This window comes from Aquarana catesbeiana, linkage group LG04, assembly GCF_042186555.1.
Source record: "Aquarana catesbeiana isolate 2022-GZ linkage group LG04, ASM4218655v1, whole genome shotgun sequence".
In the NCBI taxonomy this organism is placed as follows: domain Eukaryota; kingdom Metazoa; phylum Chordata; class Amphibia; order Anura; family Ranidae; genus Aquarana; species Aquarana catesbeiana.
The window spans coordinates 97,939,315-97,961,710 of record NC_133327.1 but is presented as its reverse complement, the minus strand read 5'-3'; the positions used below and the strand labels follow the sequence as shown (position 1 = coordinate 97,961,710).

Here is a 22,396-nt window from a genome sequence, read left to right as displayed (position 1 = left end):
AGCAAAAACAAGGTGGATTTTAATTCATTCATTCAGACTGTGGGGTCTAAATGCTGAGGTTGAATTGTTTGCCTTTAATTAATGGATTGGTAAATATTTTTTTTAATGTTTTTGTTTTTTTAGAATTTTTTAAATCTTAACATTTCGAATAACACCTGGCCACAAATAGATTAAGTTTGCTTCTAAAGGACACTTTCTACTTTTTGTATATTTGCATTTGAAAATATTTTATTTTGAAAGGTATATCTTTATTTCATAAGACTAATAGGACCTATTCTTTATTTCATAAGACTAATAGAACCTATAGAAGGTTCAGATTAATAAAGAGCTTGGGTTTAGTCTGAACTTAGCTGTCATTTAGTTGTCATTGCTGGAACAATGAGCCAACATTGACCTAATATGGCTATTAGCTGCAGAGTGAAGGATCTCTCACCTGCAACTCATGGACCCAGCAATGAAAACTAACTAGACAAAGTTGGGTTCAAAAAAGTACACAAAAGGATAAAACAAAGGAAACAAGGTTCCTTGTACATCAAGTCCTGACAAAGGTGAGTGAACCCTATCCAAGATAGATAGATAGATAGATAGATAGATAGATAGATAGATAGATAGATAGATAGATAGATAGATAGATAGATAGATAGATCATGAATATTTTTTTATGAAAAAAATTATAGTTGAATTTAATTACATTTTAATATTCCATTTTAACATTTATTATTATTAGTTTATAATTTTACCAGACAACAGCCAATTACCTCTATTTGTTTAATGTTCAGATTTGAAACCAGATCCCAGTTTTCTTTTCCATTTTTATCATAGCCCTGGAATCCAAATCCTGCAGCATTATTGATAGCATCGGCTAAAAGAGAATAAAAATGTACAATTTGTTGTTGATTCTTTGTATGAAAATAGAAAAACAAAGCTTTGTACAAGAACATTTCATCCACTTTCTCAAACATACTAATCAGTGCAAACCTACCTATTACCCAACCAGATACTACCTCAAGCAGCTTTACGTAAGTTAACATCAAAGCATAACACACCACATTTTGACCATTTTTAAAAAGAAATTTCAGAGTTGCTTTTGGCACTGCAGTATTCAGAATGGTCAGGGATGAAAAGTGGGGTCCCCCAGGGTTCTGTGCTGGGACCAATCCTATTTAATTTTTTTCATAAACAACCTGGAGGATGGGGTAAACAGTTCAATCTCTGTATTTGGGGACGATACTAAGCTAAGCAGGGCAATAACTTCTCTGCAGGATATGGAAACCGTGCAAGAATATCTGAATAAATTAATGGTGTGGGCAACTACATGGCAAATGAGGTTTAATGTGGAAAAATGTAAAATAATGTATTTGGGGGGCAAAAATATGAATGCAATCTATACACTGGGGGGAGAACCTCTGGGGAAATCAAGGATGGAAAAGGATCTGGGGTTCCTAGTAGATAATAGGCTCAGCAATTGCATGCAATGCTAAGCTGCTGCTAACAAAGCAAACAGAATATTGGCATGCATTAAAAGGGGATTAATTCCAGAGATAAAACAATAATTCTCCCACTCTACAAGATTCTGGTCCGGCGTCACCTGGAGTATGCTGTCCTGTTCTGGGCACCAGTTCCTCAGGAAGAATGTACTGGAAATGGAGCGAGTACAGAGAAGGGCAACAAAGCTAATAAAGGGTCTGGAGGATATTAGTTATGAAGAAAGATTGCGAGCACTGAACTTATTCTCTCTGGAGAAGAGACACTTGAGAGGAGATATGATTTCAATTTACAGATACCATATTGGTGACCCCACAATAGGGATAACACTTTTCCATGGAAGTTTAATAAGACACGTGGCCACTCATTAAAATTAGAAGGAAAGAGGTTTAACCTTAAACTGCGTAGAGGTTTCTTTACTGTAAGAGCAGCAAGGATGTGGAATTCTATTCCACAGGCGGTGGTTTCAGGGGGGAGCATTGATAATTTCAAAAAACTATTAGATAAGCACCTGAAAGACCACAACATACAGGGATATATAATGTAATACTGACATAATCATACACATAGGTTGGAATTGATGGACTTGTGTCTTTTTTCAACCTCAACTACTATGTAACTATGTAACAATGTAAGTATTCATTGCTCCTTGTACAGGTGTAAACCTGACTTTACTTACTCATAGGTGCCCCAACACACTTTGAAACCATCATTGCAATTATTACAAAGGATTTTGAAGGTCTCCTGACCTTTTAGGCTGGTTTGTGTTGTGGTGCAGAGATGTGTACATTGGTAAATATTGGTAAACTTAGACTTTAACAAAAAAACATAAAATTATTTATTACAATATGGATCTAAAAAGAAAATGAATCAGTTTTTTCCAGGCGAATTAGAAAAACACATGATGGAAAGTAAATACAATTTTAGATTTATTTATAAGCAAAAGCAATATCAAAACAGTGGACTTCCAGAGCATTTCAATGAAGATAGTATTGCAATTTTTAATTTGACCACAAGATGTCAGTGTTCACTAATTTTCCCTGCAACTCACCAAGGGTCCAGGCAAAGTAATACTTTGGTCTTGCAGCCATTAGGGACAGGTAGAGATATATTACTTTTGTGGGCACTGATGAGGTCTCTAGAAAGCGTTCATCAATATTGTACTCTACTGGTAATATCCGCGTGGCAGTCATGTAAAACGCTAATGAGACTGCACAGACCACAAGCTTGTGCACAACAACAGTCTGCAAAGAGAAAAAACACATCTCATCCTGTGAGCTTATACTGCAAGACTGCTTTAATATAAAAAAAAATCACAATAAAGAAGAGAAATCAAGATAAAAAAAAAAAAGAAGTGGTTAAATATGGATTCAAGCTGAACACAACAATTACATCAAAAGGTTTACAATTAAACAATGTCACTCTGGTACTTTGTTTCTAGCCCTAGGTTCAGTTCCCACCAAGGCAATGGATGGATGCATGCAATTCGCAAGTTCTCCCAGGCTGTTTAATAAAGGAAAATAACCTGCATCATCTTACAAAGGGTACCCACAGATAGACTCAGGAACAATGGAGTGTAATAGATTATATCTGTAATAGCTCACGTCCAGCCTTCTTAGAAAAATGTAAAAACGTAAAACCATTACACAAACGGCAACATTTTAGTGTAATTTGAAATACTTTTTTTTTTAAACTGCTAATCCTGCCTGTGCCTGGTGCTTTTTAAAACAGGGTGACAATGCTGATTTACCTGCAAGCATTTTCATCATGTTGACCCTCTCCCACAGGTAGAGGAGAAGGTGTCTAATGCCCCGTACACACGATCGGACTTTCCGACAACAAAACCGTGGAACAATTACGAACGTAGTGACGTACAAGACGTATGTGATATCTCCATTACGAACGCTAGTTTTACAAGACCGAGCACTTCCGACTCATTCTTGATTCCGAGCATGTGTGAACTTTTGTGCGGCAGACTTGTGTACACACAATCGGAAAGTCCAACAACAAAAATTTGTTAAGTAAATAATGTATTAGAATTTCGCGCAATATTCTAGTGGGTGGAAGAAATAAAGAATAAGTATAATAAAGTGCAAAAAAGTAAAGTAAAAATAAAGATACAGCAAGAAAGTATTTTAAATAAAGGATCAACCCTATCCTTTATTTAAAAGACGTTCTTGCTGTATCTTTATTTTTATTTGCATTTATTTCTCCAGTGAACTTTATCACATTGCAAAAAATAAATAAATAAATTTTTCACTGCGTTTTAGCATTAGTGTGCATTATTTATTTAGTTAATTTTTATTGTGGTTTTGTGACACTATTCTTATACTGCACGATTTGCACATATTATCACCAATCAGGTGCAAGTGGCTGCAGCAATAAACTGTAGTGCAGAGACAATTGGTCCTTGCAGTGAAAGCTGTATATGCCACTACCACCAATATCAATTGTAAATTTATTCAATACATTTTTCAACAATTTTAGATACATATTGGGTTCACTTTGATGCACTTTATTTTATCTATATTATCACCAATCAGGTGCTAATGGCTGCAGCAACAAACTGTAGTGCAGAGACAATTGGTCCTTGCAGTGAAGGCTGTATATGGCACTACCATTATTATTTATTATTAATTTATTTCAATACACTTTTCATCATTTCAGATACATATTGTGTTCACTTTGCTGCACTTTATTATACTTATTCTTCATTTCTTCCACCCACTAGAATATTGCGCGAAATTCTAATACATTATTTACTTTACTAAGTGTTGGTGTGAACACCCTCATTTCACTGCAATATAAATATCTTTATATGTGATTTTTACACTTTCACCATATACTACTTTTGAGATTTTTCACCCATTTTTCATTTCTACAATCCGACGAGCGCAAAGGACACTTTTTATCAACAAAAATTTGTTGTCGGAAAATTTGAGAACCTGCTAGCCAACATTTGTTGGAGGAAAGTCCGACAACAAATGTCCGATGGAGCATACACACGGTCGGACTTTTCACCAACAAGCTCACATCCAACATTTGTTGTTGGAAAATCCGATCCTGTGTACGCGGCATTAGAGTTGTCACTGGTGAATACCTTCCTCTTCAATGCATCTTCTCAATACCAGTCAGCTCTGGCCATATTAATCTCCTACCCAGATGTTGTGATTGGCTGAATTTGTAAATTCCAAAAGCCAAAATAAAGGAAAGGTAGTAGTAAAAGCAATGAGGGTTTAACCATTTTTTTTGTACAATTATCCTTTAGGGGGGGGGGGGGGTCAAGGGGTGTGTCCTATGCCTACACACATTTGCTAATAGGTGTCCCTCATTCCCATTTCAGATAGTTGGGAGGTATGACTTTAATGACTGCGGCAATTAAAGTATTATTTTAAAGTAGCCAGTCTCCACTCAGCATGCTATTTCCATAATATCATCATTAAATTAAGCCTGTCATTAGGACTGATTATATCATTATGTTCCCTATTTTTCATTCAACAGTTCAACGGGTTTACATACGAATAGTGCAAAGGCAGACCATCATTAATGAGGTAGCATTGCCTGGATACAATGTACTGTATAAGATTAACATACTTCTACAATGGGTCGCTGAGTGATGATTCTAGGAAGCCAGGTAATAATTCAAGAAGTATGGCTTATCAACAGAAACATGAGCAAGATACAGAACGAAAATGGAAAGAGTAGGAAGGTGATGGGAGGTAAAGGAAATCTGATGTTGGGGGGCTATCTCAAGGAGGTAGGTTTGATTAAAAGGCAAAACCAATAAGTTTAGAGGTATAGGAGGTGGAGGTTAAAGTCTGAATGTACACAGTGCTGGATGGAATGAGACCATACTTTCCTGAAGAAAGCCTTCCTGTCGTTTAATAAAGAAGTCATTTTATCCTACCTTCAGTGAAAATGACATGTCAAAATCAAAAGTAGTAGGTTCACTTTGCTATAGGGACACTAAAAAGAATTTACTTTCCCAGGCCAAAAAAAAGCCATGTTGCACCCTGGAAACCCTTCTCTTACCACACCTTACCAGAGCTGTGCTAACAAAACCAAAGGCTGGAAGTTTGCTGCGTTACAATAGTGATGCCAGAGCTATAAAACGCTGAAATGTTGTCAAAGGGGTATCAGATTGCTTGTTATTATATCTAATACATGCTGCCATATAACAACAGATAGTGCAGCACTAAAGAAGTAAAACACTGAAGTCCACCATGATATCAATGTCCATAAGGGTAATCAGTAAATCATCCTCAGGTGCGAGCGAACACCAATTTGATTGGTGTCAGGTGTACACAGAAGTCAATTACTGTCCTGACTGATACCTTCCAGCAATGAGATCCCTGTGATGCTTTGTAAGCAACAGAAGATCAATGTTTTGGGACACAGGGCCGTCTTTAAGACAGTGTGTGAGGAGAGGCTCTGAAGAACTGGGTCTATTTTCACTCCACCAGTGGTTGCTCATCTAGGATGCCTGCACCACTTTGGCCCCAATCAAGGAGGTTATATTGGAGAGTCTGTCACCCGAGCCCCTTGGTCCCTGAGGAGTGTTTGACACCTGAGCCCTGACGGACGCCTACACATGCTGTTCCTTGCTTGATTAAGGCGATTTATGACCCTCTATAATCAAAGGGTCCATTTCTTCAGGTGAGAGGCCAACCTATTTCTTGGTGGTGGGCTACCTGAAATCACTTCTCTACAAATTGGTGTTCGCTCGCACCTGAGGATGATTTATTGATTACCCTTATGGACATTGATATCATGGTGGACTTCAGTGTTTTACTTCTTTAGCGCTGCACTATCTGTTGTTATATTTGTATTAAGGGATTTGTTTTTTGACCCTAGTGTTCAGCAGCTTTTAATGCTCATTTACCACTTCGCGCTGATTTGTATTTTTTTCACATGCTGCCATATGGTTTCCCTATTACCACAGGGATATTTCAGCTAAAGTCACATTGCCAGAGCTGGACTATTCTCTAAGGCTAAGTTCACATCTAAACGATTCTGCATGCCACGTTTGCGCAGGCACAACTGCTTATTCATTTGAATGGGCTGCTGTACCTGCGTGTCTTACGAGAAAAAGCTTCCTGCACTATTTTTAAAACCCAGCCACACAGAAACCGCATGGTGCCAAAGTGTGTACGGGTTTCCACATAAGGGAAATGCACAGAGTTTTTCAGTATGCCAGCACTCCCACCTAGTTACATAGTTGGTGAGGTTGAAAAAAGACACCAGTCCATCCAGTTCAACCTATATGTGTGTTTGTGTATATGTTTATGTCAATAGTACATCGTATATGTGGTCATTAAGGCGCCCATCTAATAGTTTTTTCAAACTATCGACACTCCCTGCTGATATCACTGCTTGTGGACATGAATTCCACATCCTACCGCTCTGACAGTAAAGAGCCCTCTACGTCGTTTAAAGCAGAGTTCTACCCAAAAATGTAACTTCCACTTTAAGGGAAGGTGACCCCCTGACATACCACATTTGGCATGTCATTTTTTGGGGGGGGGGGGGGCAGAAACCCTCTTTTTAGAGGGTTCCAGCTCCCACTTTCTTCCAGTGCACCGCAGCGCCAGAAGTAAATTCCCTTCTCCCCCCTCCCTATCGGCAATCATTTGGGACACGTCACAGGTCCCAGATGATTGCTCGGCCTGTCACAGCATGCAGCGCGGCTTGCGCATGCGCAGTGCGTGCCCGCCTGTGAAGCCACAGCCGAGCGCCCACAGTAACAATGCCGGCGCCGCAGAGAGGAGGGGGAGACAAGCGGGGCTTCGTTCTCCCGCATCGCTGGACCCTGAAATAGGTAAGTGTCCGATTATTAAAAGTCAGCAGCTGCAGTATTTGTAGCTGCTGACTTTGCTTTTTTTTTTTTTTTTTTTTTGTTGGAACTCCGCTTTAAGGTTAAACCACTTCTCTTCCAGTTTTAGTGAATGGCCACATGTCTTTTTAAATTCCCTTTCACTGAATCATTTTTTCCCTATGCTAGGGTCACCAGTACGATATTTGTACATTGATATCATATCCCCTCTAAAGCGTCTCCTCTCCAGAGAGAATATGTTCAATGCTTGTAGTCTTTCCCCATAGCTGAGGTCCTCCATTGCCTTATTTAGTTTTGTTGCCCTTCCCCGGACTCTCTCCAGTTCCAGCATGTCCTTCCTGAGGACTGGTGCCCAGAACTGGACAGCATACTCCAGGTGCGGCCGGACCAGAGTCTTGTAGAGTGGGAGAATTATCGTTTTGGATCCGTTCTTTGGTGTGAATCCACTTTTTAATGCATGCCAATATTCTGTTGGCTTTACTTGCAGTAGCTTGGCATTGCATGCCATTGCTGAGTCTGTCATCTTTTAAGACCCAAATGCATTATTTTACATTTTTCAACATTAAAGCTCATTTGCATTATTTGTGCGTCTGAATGCTGGTGCGGGAACATGTGCAATTTACAGTTCTCACACACCCACATATATCTGAACCTAGCCTAAAGATGCATTGTTACTAGCTTGTTACTACTGTGTTGCCAGGCTGCCTGTCCTGGTTTGCTCCTAACCCTCCACACCCCAATTACTATTACTATACATAAACTGTGTGACTTGCCTCTCTTGGCTCCACTCCTATACTGCAGTTAAAATTTACAATTGTCTCCAATGCTGTGTCCCTGCTATAAATTACTTGGCTTTTCCTTGGAAGCAATTCGAGTCCTTTAAATTTAGAACAAATTAATATTTAAATGCTACTGCAAGCACTGATCATAAACAAAGCTCCAAAACTTTCTGGGCATTAATGGAATCAATCATATTTCTTTCACAATTTAAACATTCAAAGACTCCTCACCAGAGAAATGTGTGTAAGCAGAAAAATAATGACTTTACATTTCTTTACTGGAAACATTCACACACACCTAAAAACACTCTTAAAACAAAGGTAGCCCCTCACATCACTGTACAGTATGCTTTCTGGAAGAACAATCCGGCTAGCCTCTTTCCCCAGTCCCATCACTCAATTCTTCTTCCTCTCGTCATGAACATTAAGGCCCCTTTCACACGATAGGCCCACTCGAATCCGCCTATCCGATTTTTGGCCACCCATTGACTTGCATGGGTAGGTGGATGTCAGCAGAGATGTGTCCGCTGACACTCTCCTGCCATCCGATCCGACAAGATCTGCTAAAAACAGACGGATGGCGATATGTTCGCCATCCATCCAGCGGATCAGATCGGTTGGAATCAGATGAGAACGAACAGGGATGAATTTGTGATGGATTGTCAGTTGCTTAACTGTAAATTGTGGTTTTTGTAAATATCAATATAATTATAAAAGTGAAATTAATGTGTCACTAAAGGCAAAACTTTTTTTTTTAGTTTTGGATAGAGTGGAGAAGGATAAGACACCCTGGTAGGTTTTATTGCTGTCTGTCTCCCCATAAGAAAGATTCGCCCTCTCTATTTATCCTGTTTACCATTATCTTTGAAAGTAAAGGAAAAATAAAATACCAAATTTTGGGTTGACAGAACAAGAATGGAAGTAAAATCTTCCAATGGGGACACTAGTTCAGGGACCTGGGGGCCAGGATTCTCTGACTTTGGAGGGATTTCCTCTAACTTCTTGTTTTGGCTATGGGACAGGAAGTTTATGGAAATCTCCCCAATGGGACAAAGATTGCAAAAAAATAAAATGGACAGGGGTTATAACCCTCCCTTACTCTATCCAAAATTAAAAATAAAAAATAAAAAGTATAGTCAAACATTTCAGTACTCCTACTTCCTACTCCATAGCTCTTTTGATTGAATGGATGTGCTCAATGACACCTTCAAGAAGTCTGACAAAGAGCTGGTACAACTGCAACTCTGAAGTTCTCAATTTTCCATCAAAAGAACACATCTATACCCGAGAACCATTCTTATGCCCTGTACACATGGTCGGACATTGATCGGACATTCCGACAACAAAATCCATGGATTTTTTCAAACTTGTCTTGCATACACACGGTCGCACAAAGTTGTCGGAAAATCCGATCGTTCTGAACGCAGTGACGTAAAACACGTACGTCAGGACTATAAACGGGGCAGTAGCCAATAGCTTTCGTCTCTTAATTTATTCTGAGCATGCGTGGCACTTTGTGCGTCGGATTTGTGTACACACGATCGGAATTTCCGACAACAGATTTTGTTGTCGTAAAATTTTATAGCAAGCTCTCAAACTTTGTGCGTCGGAAATTCCTATGGAAAATGTGTGATGGAGCCTACACACGGTCGGAATTTCCGACAAAAAGGTCCTATCACACATTTTCCGTTGGAAAATCCTATCATATGTACAGGGCATTAGGGTCAATGACTCTGATACACCTGATCACTTATGCTACAATGAATTTGACTCTGGTGCCACAGACCAGGCGACACCTTAAGTACTTTTCTTTTTTTTTTTTCCTATTTATTTTGCTGTTGCTACTATTGTCTATTTTGTGTATTAACTTTTTCCTTATTTTAATATAATATATAATTATACATAATTTCAATCATTAAGCTTTATCTCGAATGCACCAAACCAGAACTTAAATTAATTCCTGTTTTTTTCAGCAGTGCTACTATATTTTACTGTCATTATCTTGTCTGGTGTGACAGCGTGTAAAAGACACTTCTTAAAAGTCAGAATTGTTACAGTAAATGGTGTGAACAATGAATGTTTCTGTTAAAACTGGCTACCATGTACATCTGCACCATATGTTTCACGCTCTAGTTTTAGTAAATCCCCACCCAGGTGTCTATTGACATCCACAGGCAGATACATGCCTGGGTCAATATGGGGCTCAAAAATGCTAACCTACTTGGAGTTAGAATCCCTGATAAGAAATAAACACATGACCCAAATCCTGAAACCATGTTCACCACTTCTCCAAATATATGCATGCTTTTCAACTTGCCGAGAGCGGAGAAAGAGGGATGCCACATGCAATTAATTTCCCAAAAATTAGTTAAACCCAGGAGCACTTTTTTCCCCACTACTAGCTCTACTTTTGAGTTTAGATGGAAGGAATAAGGAAAGCGTCAATTGCATTATGAAAATTGAAATTATTTTTCTGGCTCAGACCTACCCAGCCATCACAGTCGGATGAGGCGGTGTGGGCATAGGTACAAAATTGTAGATTTAAGCCTATGTAATTAGTAGTATTATTTTACACAAATGGTTGCATTTTTTCTAAAATTATTATTGTTGTTAATAATAGGGCTCATGTCAATGGGCGTTCTTTTTAAATCCTGCATTTGCTATTCGAACACATGCGCTTGACAAGAAAGGGCTGCGTTGAACCTGCTTTGCCTGCAGTTTGGATGCACCTTAATGAGACATGAATCCATAGGGAGGTAGTGCAACACAAAGCAGGTCAAACACAACCTCTGAGATCTCTCAAGACCTGAATTTGACGTGCCTTCCAAACGCACATCAAATGCAGGAAGACAATTCCCATTGGCATGAGCCCTTATAGTGCTCATTGAAACTCCTTAAATAAATCAGCTTTATCAATGCTCTCGTGTGTCTCTTTCAGGGGCTCCACTTTCCTACCCCACAGGCTTTTTAAACCCTAGCTTCTATTTTGGAATGGACAGCACCATCATAATTTTGCTTCTTGTTGATTACGTCTATTTGTCTACATTGTAACTAAAGTAGAACATCTGGATTAAGACCGATCTCAGTTGGGTATGCCTCATCCACATTCCCGAACCAAGCCGTTTATAAGATGAAAAGAGCAGCAAATCACTTTATGGTTCCTTCATCTCTAAAAATAGATTTACAGCTCACAAAATGGTTTTAAAGGAACTTAAACATATATGTGATCCTTTCATTTTGGCTCCTTGTCTTCCTTTTTTTAAAGAAACCTCCACTGAAAGAAACATACTATATATGTGCCATTGCTGCTCTCATCTTCTGAAAAAACTAGCTTCCTGTCTGTCAAGCTGATCCTCTTGCATTGATAATTTCAGAGTTAAAGAATCAGAACTGGTGTGAAGGTCAGGAGTTTTGACTTGACTGGCTAAATTTTTTGCCAAAACTATTTTTAGAGAGATGTCACCGATGTCAGCTACTGGATCCCTCTCTGTTAAGGATCCCTGAGGGCAATTCAATACAGGAAGAATCAGAGGGCTCAATTTGCATTGTCCAGGTTTGTGAATTATTTTAGGAGTTTTAATGAGCACTTTAAGGGCTCATGCCAACAGGAATTGCCTTCCTGTGTTTGATGTTCTTTTGGAAGGCAGGTCCTGCAAAAAGCCCATTGACTTTACTTGAACAGTACACATGAGATCTCAGCGGCTGTGTTTGACATGCTTCGTGTTGTACTACCTTATGGATTCATGTCTCATTGAGGTGCATCTAAATTACAGGCAAAGCAGGATGAACAGCCCTTTCTTGTCAAGCGCATGTGTTCGAACAGCAAATGCAGGATTTAAAGAGAACGCCCATTGACATGAGCCCTTATAACAACAATAATAATTTTAGAAAAAAATGCAACCATTTCTGTAAAATAATACTACCAATTACATAGGCTTGAATATACATTTTTTTTTACCTATGCCCACACTTCCTCATCAGACTGTGATGACTGGGCAGGTCTGAGCCAGAAAAAAAATTCCAGTTTTCATAATGCAATTGACGCTTTCCTTATTCTACTCTTGCCTAAGCAGTGTTTTCAGTCAGTGATAACGTATATGTTTTCCTAATTTAAAACAATATTCTGCTTTTCCATTTAAACAGTGTATTCCATTAAAGCGACAGCGTCCTCCTGTATTTATATCTTTATTTAACATTGCCTGCAGAGCTACATAAGGTCTCATAGTTCGCCCTGGCCCTGCAGGAGTGTGTGGGATCGGTGCCAGGATAGACCAGGACCCTGCAGCACAACAACTCTGGCCAGACACGACATCTTCAATAAATCTCAGGAACTCTTAAGTCTGCAATGTCTCTTTTCGTTTACCGATTGTAAACTCTTATATTTTGGCCAAATTGTGCCATGTAATAAGCACTGCTTTAGCTGGCAGCAGAGTACTGTACTCTGATCTGCAGTGTTTAATCGAAATACTAAAAGAGCCAAGTGTTGCAAAATAGATGTGAAGATTTTTCCTTCACCTCTGAGATGTTGGTATTTGCTGAGGAAGTCCGCCAGACATCTGGTCTAGTTTATGCTCACCAATACTCATAGAAACATAAATGATACAATACTCATAGAGGAGCCAGGGTGAGGTAAAGAAATCTGTGCAAGTCTACTGACAATAATAAAAACTGTTTCAACAAAGGATTACAGTGTCACAATACAAAACATCTAGGGTCTCATGCACACTGGGTGTTTAGCCCCTGTGCATCAGATTCCGGGCTTTTCATATGGACTCAAAGTACACGTATACCACCAGGACCTACTGCCAGCAGCCTGAAAAGTCTATGAGAGGCTGAAATGCATCAGCTGAAGGGGGCGGCACTGTACTGAGTGGTACTAATGTTTAGGGCCCTATGCCTCCAGGGAGGAGAGGAATGCCCAGAATGCAGAATCTAAGCATTAGCACCACTTGGTACAGCGTCCATCACATTTTTCAGTCTCATGTAGAGTCTTAAGCTGCTGGCAGTTGGTCTGGGGGGTGAACCTGTGCCTTCTGCCTGCATGAAATCCTGGAATCTGAGGTACAGGGGCTGAATGTCCAGCGTGCATTGAGGCCTAAAACAAAAACACTATTTGAGCTAAGGTTTATAGACACCAGATCATCATACCTATATAAGCTTGTTGGATATCCCCTTCCAAAACCAGGTTTATAAAATCAAGGACATAACAATGAAATCTTCATTCACAAAAATAAGCATACAAAGAAATTTTAGACAATTGTGTGCTTCCAACAATGTGGCAATGGTTTGGGGAAGCTCATTCCTTTTTTCAGCATGGCTGTGCAACTGGGGCACAAATCCAGCTCAATAAAGACATGGTTTGATGAGTTTGATGTGAATCAACTCTAGTGGTCTAGTGAACCCCAACCTCAGGATTAAGGATAAGCTCCGGCGTGTTCGCACAGCCCACGTGCAGAGCCCGCCAGGAAGTCGGCACTGCGCTGCTCTAATCACAGGCAGTGAGACATTATCCCGATACGCGGCTGCAGAGACCGACTTCCTGGCGGGCTCTGCATGTGGGCTGTGCGAACACGCCAGAGCTCATCTTTACTCAGGATTACTGAACACCTCTGGGATAAACTGGAATGCTGAACGCAAGCCAAGTCTTACAGAGCAACATTAGTACCTTACCTCACAAATGCTCTTTTAGTGTTACTTATTCCTACAGACACACTCCAAAATCTTGTGGAAAGCGGTCCTCGAATGAGGCGGTTATAGGTGAAAAAGGGGACGCCAACTTGGTTTGGAACAGGCTAGCCTTCCCCATGATGGGACTTGTCAACAGCTTCAGATCTTCAGTTACAAGCTACACATAACTGCAATATACCATAGCGGTTTGCATGAATACCCATGAAAAAGGTGTTTGTTGGAAGTACCTAATTACTGTGGGCACACCTGTGCCCATGACTGCTGAGAGCTTTTCAAAGACCATTCCATACACACAGTTGCATCTCAGACATGTAGCTGTGCCTAAAGCTCCCCTATGAAAGAAAAGCAGAATTCTAGAATTTTATACTAGGGAATGGATGTTTCAACAATCTGCGCAGGCATAAGGAATGATAATAGATTTTAAATCATAGTTACAAAATGTATCATCTAATTTCTCTTCCTTGCAATAACCAATTTGCCAGAAAGGTATCTTTTTTCATACACTCTTGATTTAGGATCAGCATCCAAAGTAATTACCTGTGCCAAGCATGATGTTTTTCAGTACAAGAGAGGTAGCGGTGTGGGGAGGTGCAGCATGGTGCAGAAACAGAACTTAACTGAAGTTAAGGTTTAGCAAAGAGCAACTAAACCAGCGGGGAGATCACCTGACCAGGCGTACTCACAGAATGTTACAGTTTTGAGTGTAGCAGTAGGTCTCAGGTGCGCCAACAGCATCTGTCTCGAAGGGTGAGATGCGGCCTGACCAGTCCATACTCAAGCAGGGAGACTTCCAGGAAGAATGGCGTGTCCCTGCACTTTCCCTACTCGTCTGGATCCTCTACCTTCCACTAATTACTGTCCCTGACAGATGGGGGACCTGTACCTACACTACCCACAAACGCAATGTGTGCCAAGCCCAGAAGCCAGGGTCTTAAATAGATGCTGCCTGACCCTAGATGGCTGCCAGTGACATGGGTCACCAGCATCCAATCCCACCCCAGGCCCTATCAGGGAACTCTATATTAACCTGTGCACTGCAAACCAGCCCTGCTGATCAATATTGTGTGTTTGGCTTCCGTGTGCTCTTTGCTGTGGTGTTCTACGTCTGATTCTAGTTACTGATCTTGGCTTGTTCCTGACTGTCCTTGTCTGCTTCATATCCCGACCTTGGCATGTTCCTCGACTATCCTTACTTGCTTGTTGTCCCGACCTTTGGCTGTCTCCTGACTATCCTTTGTTGTCGCAGTCTGCTGCTTCCTCTCTACCTCCCTGTAGTCTACAGTGAGTGTGAGCTGGGAGGCCCTGGGGGTCGGCGACCTGGAGCCAGACTGCAGCTAAATGCATCCCGACCACTAGGGGCCTCTGGTGAACACACGCTGGCTCTTAGATTCCACGCCCTGGGAAATCTCATGCTCTAGTTCCCAGTGTGATCCGTGTTGGTGCTCCAGAATACCTGCTCTCCTGAATTATCTAAAGCTCCATCCGCAGTAGTCAGCCATATGGTCCACTACCTAGTAGTGCACTCCTGACCCCAACGGGATGCATCTGTCACCTGGACTCAGGTGACCTGACAATAGGCATCAGTATCATTTTAGGTAAATCTGTCACTAGTGGACAGGCTGCAGCACTACAATGCTGGCATCTGGTGTACTCCATTGTTTTGGGTGCCCTGAATAAGAAGGTGCTATAGAAATACAACTTTCGTAACATGCAAACTTTAAAACAATAGTGTTAGGAGGTGTCCTGCTCTTCCTGCACATTCCTTTTCGCCCTTTATTATGGTACACTGTCTTTCTACACATTGAGAACACAGATGACAACTGGTTGTCCAAAATAGATTCTCATGCAATCACTATTGTGTTTCCAGGGCCGTTTGAAGGAATTTGGGGGCCCCAAGCAAAATGGACATGGAGGCCCCCCAACCCCCCCCGTGTTCTTTTTAACCCCCCTCCCTACCGCGTATCCCGCGGAAGGAGAATCAGTTTTCTGTTCCCGGCCAGCCGGACTAAAAGGAAGTGAGCACTCAGTGTGTGCACTTCCTGTCAGTCCGGCCGGGAACAGGAAACTGAATCTCCTGTACCGCGCAGACTGCAGGAGGAAGGAGGAGGAGCTCGGCCACGCTACAGGCTACAGCTTATAGGAAGTGGCGGCCGGCGGCGCGGCTGGGGCCCCAAGCAATTGCTTGTTTTGCCTGTCCTGACGCGACGGGCCTGTGTGTTCCCAAGATAAGGTAAGCACCAGGAATCTCAGCTCAGAACATAAACAAGAACACTTGGCTAAAATGATCATGAATGTTTATGTCATGATCTTTCTAAAAAATAATCACACGTGCATGTTTAAAAAACATGAAATGCCATTTGTATTGTACAGTGAAGTATACAGAACATAACATTATGCTCTTGATTTGTTTACTTCACTGCACAATAAAGCATGCAATTTTATCCATTTTGAATATCCAGGCAAGTGTTACTTTAAAGTCCTACTTTACTTTTTGTGGGGATTTTTGCTGTGTCTATGGAGAGGTCCTGGGAGGTTACTTTAATTGGGATTTGCGTTATACAGTTCACAGAACAATCATGCAGCATCCGGGTCAACTCTCATTTCATGTCTATGACAAACGTAACCTGTAGACAGATTTTATCAGCCCATTTTGTTTCCCTTTCAAGCCAGCCTGAAGACAGATCACATTTAGAGTGTACTTTCCTCTGTAGCAGCAGGAGAATGAACAACCTCTAAACAGATAATGATCTATTGCCATTTTTTCCCTGGGTGTGCTGGGAGGACAAGTGAGAATATGCTTTTTTTAAGCACACATGCATGTACAGACATGTTTCCAAGCTGAGTAGTTAAGAGTACGTGATTCTCAGCAAAATACACAAGCAAGTGAGGACAGCAAATCTAAGCAATGTCTATTAGAACTAGAAAAGATGTATATTTCCAGAGCCAAGAGTATGAATGTCTGTCACACCTCGATCTAAAGCTCTGAAGAAATAATAGAGGGCTTCCTGTATGGAACATAGAAACTGTTTTGGTATTTTTCTGATTCTTCATTAGTAGTGAATATAGTACATGTGCGATAACCATTGATGGATGACAATGTATGCAGATTGCTTTGGCAGTCTGATGCTCATTATTCTTGGATCTGAGGTGAGCGGCCATTGCACACGGTGGCGGATTTGCGCCCTCTTTGGGATTCTCACTGATATATGATTGCTGACACTGGGATTTGTTTGTTAATTACTCACCATTCATCTTGGAAGGAGGACTGCAATTTATGTCATTTGATATAGATTACTCTTGCACTGGACTTTCATTTTGTTTTATTATTCCATATCTGAACAATGCACTTTATTATTGTTATTAATTGTGCACTTGATTTTCACCTTGAGTTATTTATCTAAACAATATTTTTATTTCTATGGTTTTTAATGTTTTATTGGTGTATTCTAATTCAGCGCTGCTCCATTGTACAGGCTTTTATATATACATATACACACACACACACACACACACACTATACTACCAAGAGTATTGGTACGCTTGTCTTTACACGCACAGGAACTTTATGAACTTTAATTGCATCCCAGTCTTAGTCCGTAGGGTTCAATATTGAGTTGGCCAACCCTTTGTAGCTATAACAGCTTCAATTCTTCTGGGAAGGCTGTCCACAAGGTCTAGGGGTGTGTCTATGGAAATGTTTGACCATTCTTCCAGAAGCGTATTTGTGAGGTCAGGCACTGATGTGGAGGCCTGGCTTGCAGTCTCTGCTCTAATTCATCCCAAAGGTGTTCTATTGGGTTTAGGTCAGGGCTCTGTGCAGACCAGTCAAGTTCCTCCACCCCAAACTCACTCATCCATGTTTTTTTGAACCTTGCTTTGTGCACTGGTGTGCAGTCATGTTGGAACAGGAAGGGCCCATCCCCAAACTGTTCCAACAAAGTTGGCAGCATGACGTTGTCCAAAATGTCTTGGTATGCTGACGCCTTAGGAGTTCTCTTCACTGGAACTAAGGGACTAAGCCCAACGCTTTAAAAACAATCCCACACCATAATCCCTCCTCCACCATATGATTTGGACCAGTGCACAAAGCAATCATTTGATGGAGGGAGGATTATGGTGTGGGGTTGTTTTTCAGGGGTTGGGCTTGGCCCCTTAGTTCCAGTGAAGGGAACTCTTAAGGCGTTAGAATGCCAAGACATTTTGGACAATTTCATGCTTTCAACTTTGTGGGAACAGTTTGGGGATATCCTTCCTGTTCCAACATGACTGTGCACCAGTGCACAAAACAAGGTTAAAAAAAACATGGATAAGCAAGTTTGGGGTCGAGGAACTTGACTGGCCTGCACAGAGTCCTGACCTCAACCAGATACAACACCTTTGTGATGAATTAGAGCAGAGACTGTGAGCCAGGCCCTCTCGTCCAACATCAGTGCCTGACCTCACAAATGCGCTTCTGGATGAATGGTCAAACATTCCCATAGACACTCCTAAACCTTGTGGACAGCCTTCCCAGAAGAGTTAAAGCTGTTATAGCTGCAAAGGGTGGGCCAACTCAATATTGTACCCTTCAGACTAAGACGCCATTAAAGTTCATGTGTGTGCAAAGGCAGGCGTCCTAATACTTTTGGTAATATAATATATATATATATATATATATATATATATACACACACACACACACACACACACACACACACACACAGTTGGGACAGAAAGTATCCAGAGCCCCTTAAATTTTTCACTCTTTATTATATTGCAGCAATTTGCTAAAATCATTTAAGTTCATTTTTTTTCCTCATTATTGTACACACAGCACCCCATATTGACAGAAAAACACAGAATTGTTGAGATTTTTGCTGATTTATTAAAAAAGAAAAACCGAAATATCACATGGTCCTAAGTATTCAGACCCTTTGCTCAGTATTTAGAAGCACCCTTTTGATCTAATACAGCCATGAGTCTTTTTGGGAAAGATGCAACAAGTTTTTCACACCTGGATTTGGGGATCCTCTGCCATTCCTCTTTGCAGATCCTCTCCAGTTCTGTCAGGTTGGATGGTAAACGTTGGTGGACAGCCATTTTTAGGTCTCTCCAGAGATGCTCAATTGGTTTTAAGTCAGGGCTCTGGCTGGGCCATTCAAGAACAGTCACGGAGTTGTTGTGAAGCCACTCCTTCGTTATTTTAGCTGTGTGCTTAGGGTCATTGTCTTGTTTTGAAGGTAAACTTTTGGCCCAGTCTGAGATCCTGAGCACTCTGGAGAAGGTTTTCGTCCAGGATATCCCTGTACTTGGCCGCATTCATCTTTCCCTCGATTGCAACCAGTCCTCCTGTCCCTGCAGCTGAAAAACACCCCGACAGCATGATGCTGCCACCAACATGCTTCACTGTTGGGACTGTATTGGACAGGTGATGAGCAGTGCCTGGTTTTCTCCACACATACCGCTTAGAATTAAGGCCAAAAAGTTCTATCTTGGTCTCATCAGACCAGAGAATCTTATTTCTCACCATCTTGGAGTCCTTCAGGTGTTTTTTTTAGCAAGCTCCATACGGGCTTTCATGTGTCTTGCACTGAGGAGAGGCTTCCATCTGGCCACTCTGCCATAAAGCCCGACTGGTGGAGGGCTGCAGTGATGGTTGACTTTCTACAACTTTCTCCCATCTCCCGACTGCATCTCTGGAGCTCAGCTACAGTGATCTTTGGGTTCTTCGTTCCCTCTCTCACCAAGGCTCTTCTCCCCTTCAGTTTGGCCAGACGGTCAGCTCTAGGAAGGGTTCTGGTCGTCCCAAACGTCTTCCATTTAAGGATTATGGAGGCCACTGTGCTCTTAGGAACCTTAAGTGCAGCAGAAATTTTTTTGTAACCTTGGCCAGATCTGTGCCTTGCCACAATTCTGTCTCTGAGCTCTTCAGGCAGTTCCTTTGACCTCATGATTCTAATTTGCTCTGACATGCACTGAGAGCTGCAAGGTCTTATATAGACAGGTGTGTAGCTTTCCTAATCAAGTACAATCAGTATAATCAAACACAGTTGGACTCAAATGAAGGTGTAGAACCATCTCAAGGTTGATCAGAAGAAATGGACAGCACCTGAGTTTAATATATGAGTGTCACAGCAAAGGGTCTGAATACTTAAGACCATGTGATATTTCAGTTTTTATTTTTTAATAAATCTGCAAAAAGGTCAACAATTCTGTGTTTTTCTCTCAATATGGGGTGCCACTGTATATACACACACACACACACACACAGTATATCAACTATTTCATTCTGTTTAAATTAATTCTCACTTCCTACACTAATTAACCCTGTTCCTTGCTGGGTTTAAGGGAGAGTTATGTCTCACTTATCAGAGTCAATCTAGGCACAGTGGATCTCAATCTATAAGCAGTAGATGCAGAGGTGGATATATGGGTGATGACCAAACTTTGGTCACAGACTCGTTTTGGATAAATTGCCAAGCTGGGCACATCATCCATCTCTTGCCTGAGTATGCCCTCCATAATTGGTCTAATATGCTGTGCCAGAGATTGAGAGTACGGGCAGTGTCTGGCATAGAGCCTCCTGCTGAAATGAGCATGCTGATGAGAAGAATGTGCCAGCAGAGGCAAGCTCTGTTGTGAGGGGTGCAGGTGATTGCAGGGAAGAAAAGAGGTGTAGAGGGTTCCAAGGTAAGCAGATATGGTGGGTATGGTGTGCAGAGGTGAGCAGTGGAGATGGGGTGTAGAGGTTTTCTGTGGATGGGCGATTCAGAGATTAAGCAGTGGAAATGGAGTACAGAGGTGAGCAGTAGGCATGGGGTGCAAAAGCAAACAATGGACATAGGATGCAGAAGTGAGTGATGGACATAGGGAATAAAAGGGGAGGGGTGGACATGGGGTGCAGAGGTGAGCAATAGATAAGGAGTGCAGAAGAGGTGTGTGTGAGGAGTGCAGAGCTGAGCATTAAATGAGGGGCAGGGGTGGACTGACAACTCATGGGGCCCTCGGGCAATAGGAGATTATGGGGCCCCCCGGGCAATAAGAGATTATGGGGCCCCCAGGCAATAGGAGATTATGGGGCCCCCAGGCAATAGGAGATTATGGGGCCCCCAGGCAATAGGAGATTATAGGGCCCCCAAGCAATAGGAGATTATGGGGTCCCCAGGCAATAGATTATGGGGCCACACAGTATACACACACACATATAGTATACACACACAGATACACAATATACACACACAGTATACACACACAGAATACACATACACACACTGAAAAGGTACTAGAGAGGCGGGGCAGCTATAATCTTGGGATTTAAAAAAAAAAAACACAGATTTTTACATACTGTCTCTGGTTTTATTGAGGCTGGCAACCCTGATGGGGCCCCTTAGTAGCATGGGGCCCTCGGGCAGTGCCCGAGTGCCCGAATGGTCAGTCCGCCCCTGATGAGGGGTGCAGCAGTGAGCCATGGATGAGGGGTGCAGAGGTGAGCCATAAACAAGGGTTGCAGAGATGAGTAGTATGAGGGATGGTGGTTCCTAAGTAGTCCCTGACAATTTTAATGAAGCTCTTCTTCCAGCAGAGTCAGACAAAATGTTAGCTCTCAGTCATTTTGTATGAAGAAATGCAATTCGGTTTATAAAAATGATTATGCTAAGATTTAAATGTACTTGTAAGACGTTCACTTACAGAAAGATAGAAACATGGAAAAGTGATGGCAGAAAAAAACAGTAGTCCATCGAGTCTGCCCATTTTTTTCTTCGTTTTTTGGGTTTTATTTTGTTTTGTTTTTTTGTTTTGTTTTTTGGGTGCTTTGTCCCAAGCATGTTGGGACAAAGAACCTGTATGTTGTCATTTTAAAGCAAAGTATCACCGGGTGGCACACACTCTCTGTGTTTGTTATTTACCTTCCACTAGCTCTCCCACCACCCTGTTTCTTGCTGGCTAAGGGCCTTAGTGGGCAATCATCATGTCTGAGAGTGTTCATGGAGAAGGAAGTCCTTAATACTGCGTAACCCAGAAAATATGCAGATATTTTTGGTGATTCCAGAGGGCAAATGGAACAGCGAGGAAGTCCCTGAAAGGTGCATGTAAGCACTGGAGAGTGCTACCTGTTTAGTGAACATGTATGGGTAAAGTTCAGGTGCCCCTCATCAGGCCTATAAGTGTGTGTGTTTGAAGGACAATAAGCATGAGCAGTGATCAGAACGTAGGTACACAAAGGTTCCAAGTGGGCTTCCAGAAAAATGGGTTCACTGGTCACAAACAGAAACATGTAGCCATTTAAAGATAATTTGTTTCATGGGGTACCTACATTTTATTTTTTACTGGTTGAATTTACCTTGATCTTTTTGCTACGTGGTTGACCCTATGTGCGTCCTACGCGACGCTGCCATGGTTAAAAAATGTATTGTAAGCTTTTCTCGTTGTACCCCTTGTGATACATGGGGTTGTTAATGTGTGATGTGTTCTCTGTATTATGATCTTTTGGTAAATAAAGAATAAGAAAAAAATCTAGATTTAATATACTCTGCACCAAGTGCTGTACATCTCTGCCAAGAAGAACTTTAAATATTCAATGTTTCATTAAATAGAGAAAATGTACTGTATGCATATAACGGCAATAATATAT

General features: G+C 41.4%; 1 protein-coding gene across 1 annotated transcript in view; it reads right to left on the bottom strand.

The window, feature by feature from the left end:
- Positions 1 to 22,396, bottom strand: part of MBOAT2 (membrane bound glycerophospholipid O-acyltransferase 2) — a 319,612-nt gene that overhangs the window by 25,710 nt on the left and 271,506 nt on the right. Inside the window, exons 8-9 of the mRNA XM_073625406.1 lie at positions 2,537 to 2,729; positions 759 to 862 (exon numbers count right to left, since the gene is read on the bottom strand). Coding sequence (XP_073481507.1) covers positions 759 to 862; positions 2,537 to 2,729 — 297 coding nt within the window. The remainder of the gene's footprint in view (positions 1 to 758; positions 863 to 2,536; positions 2,730 to 22,396) is intronic.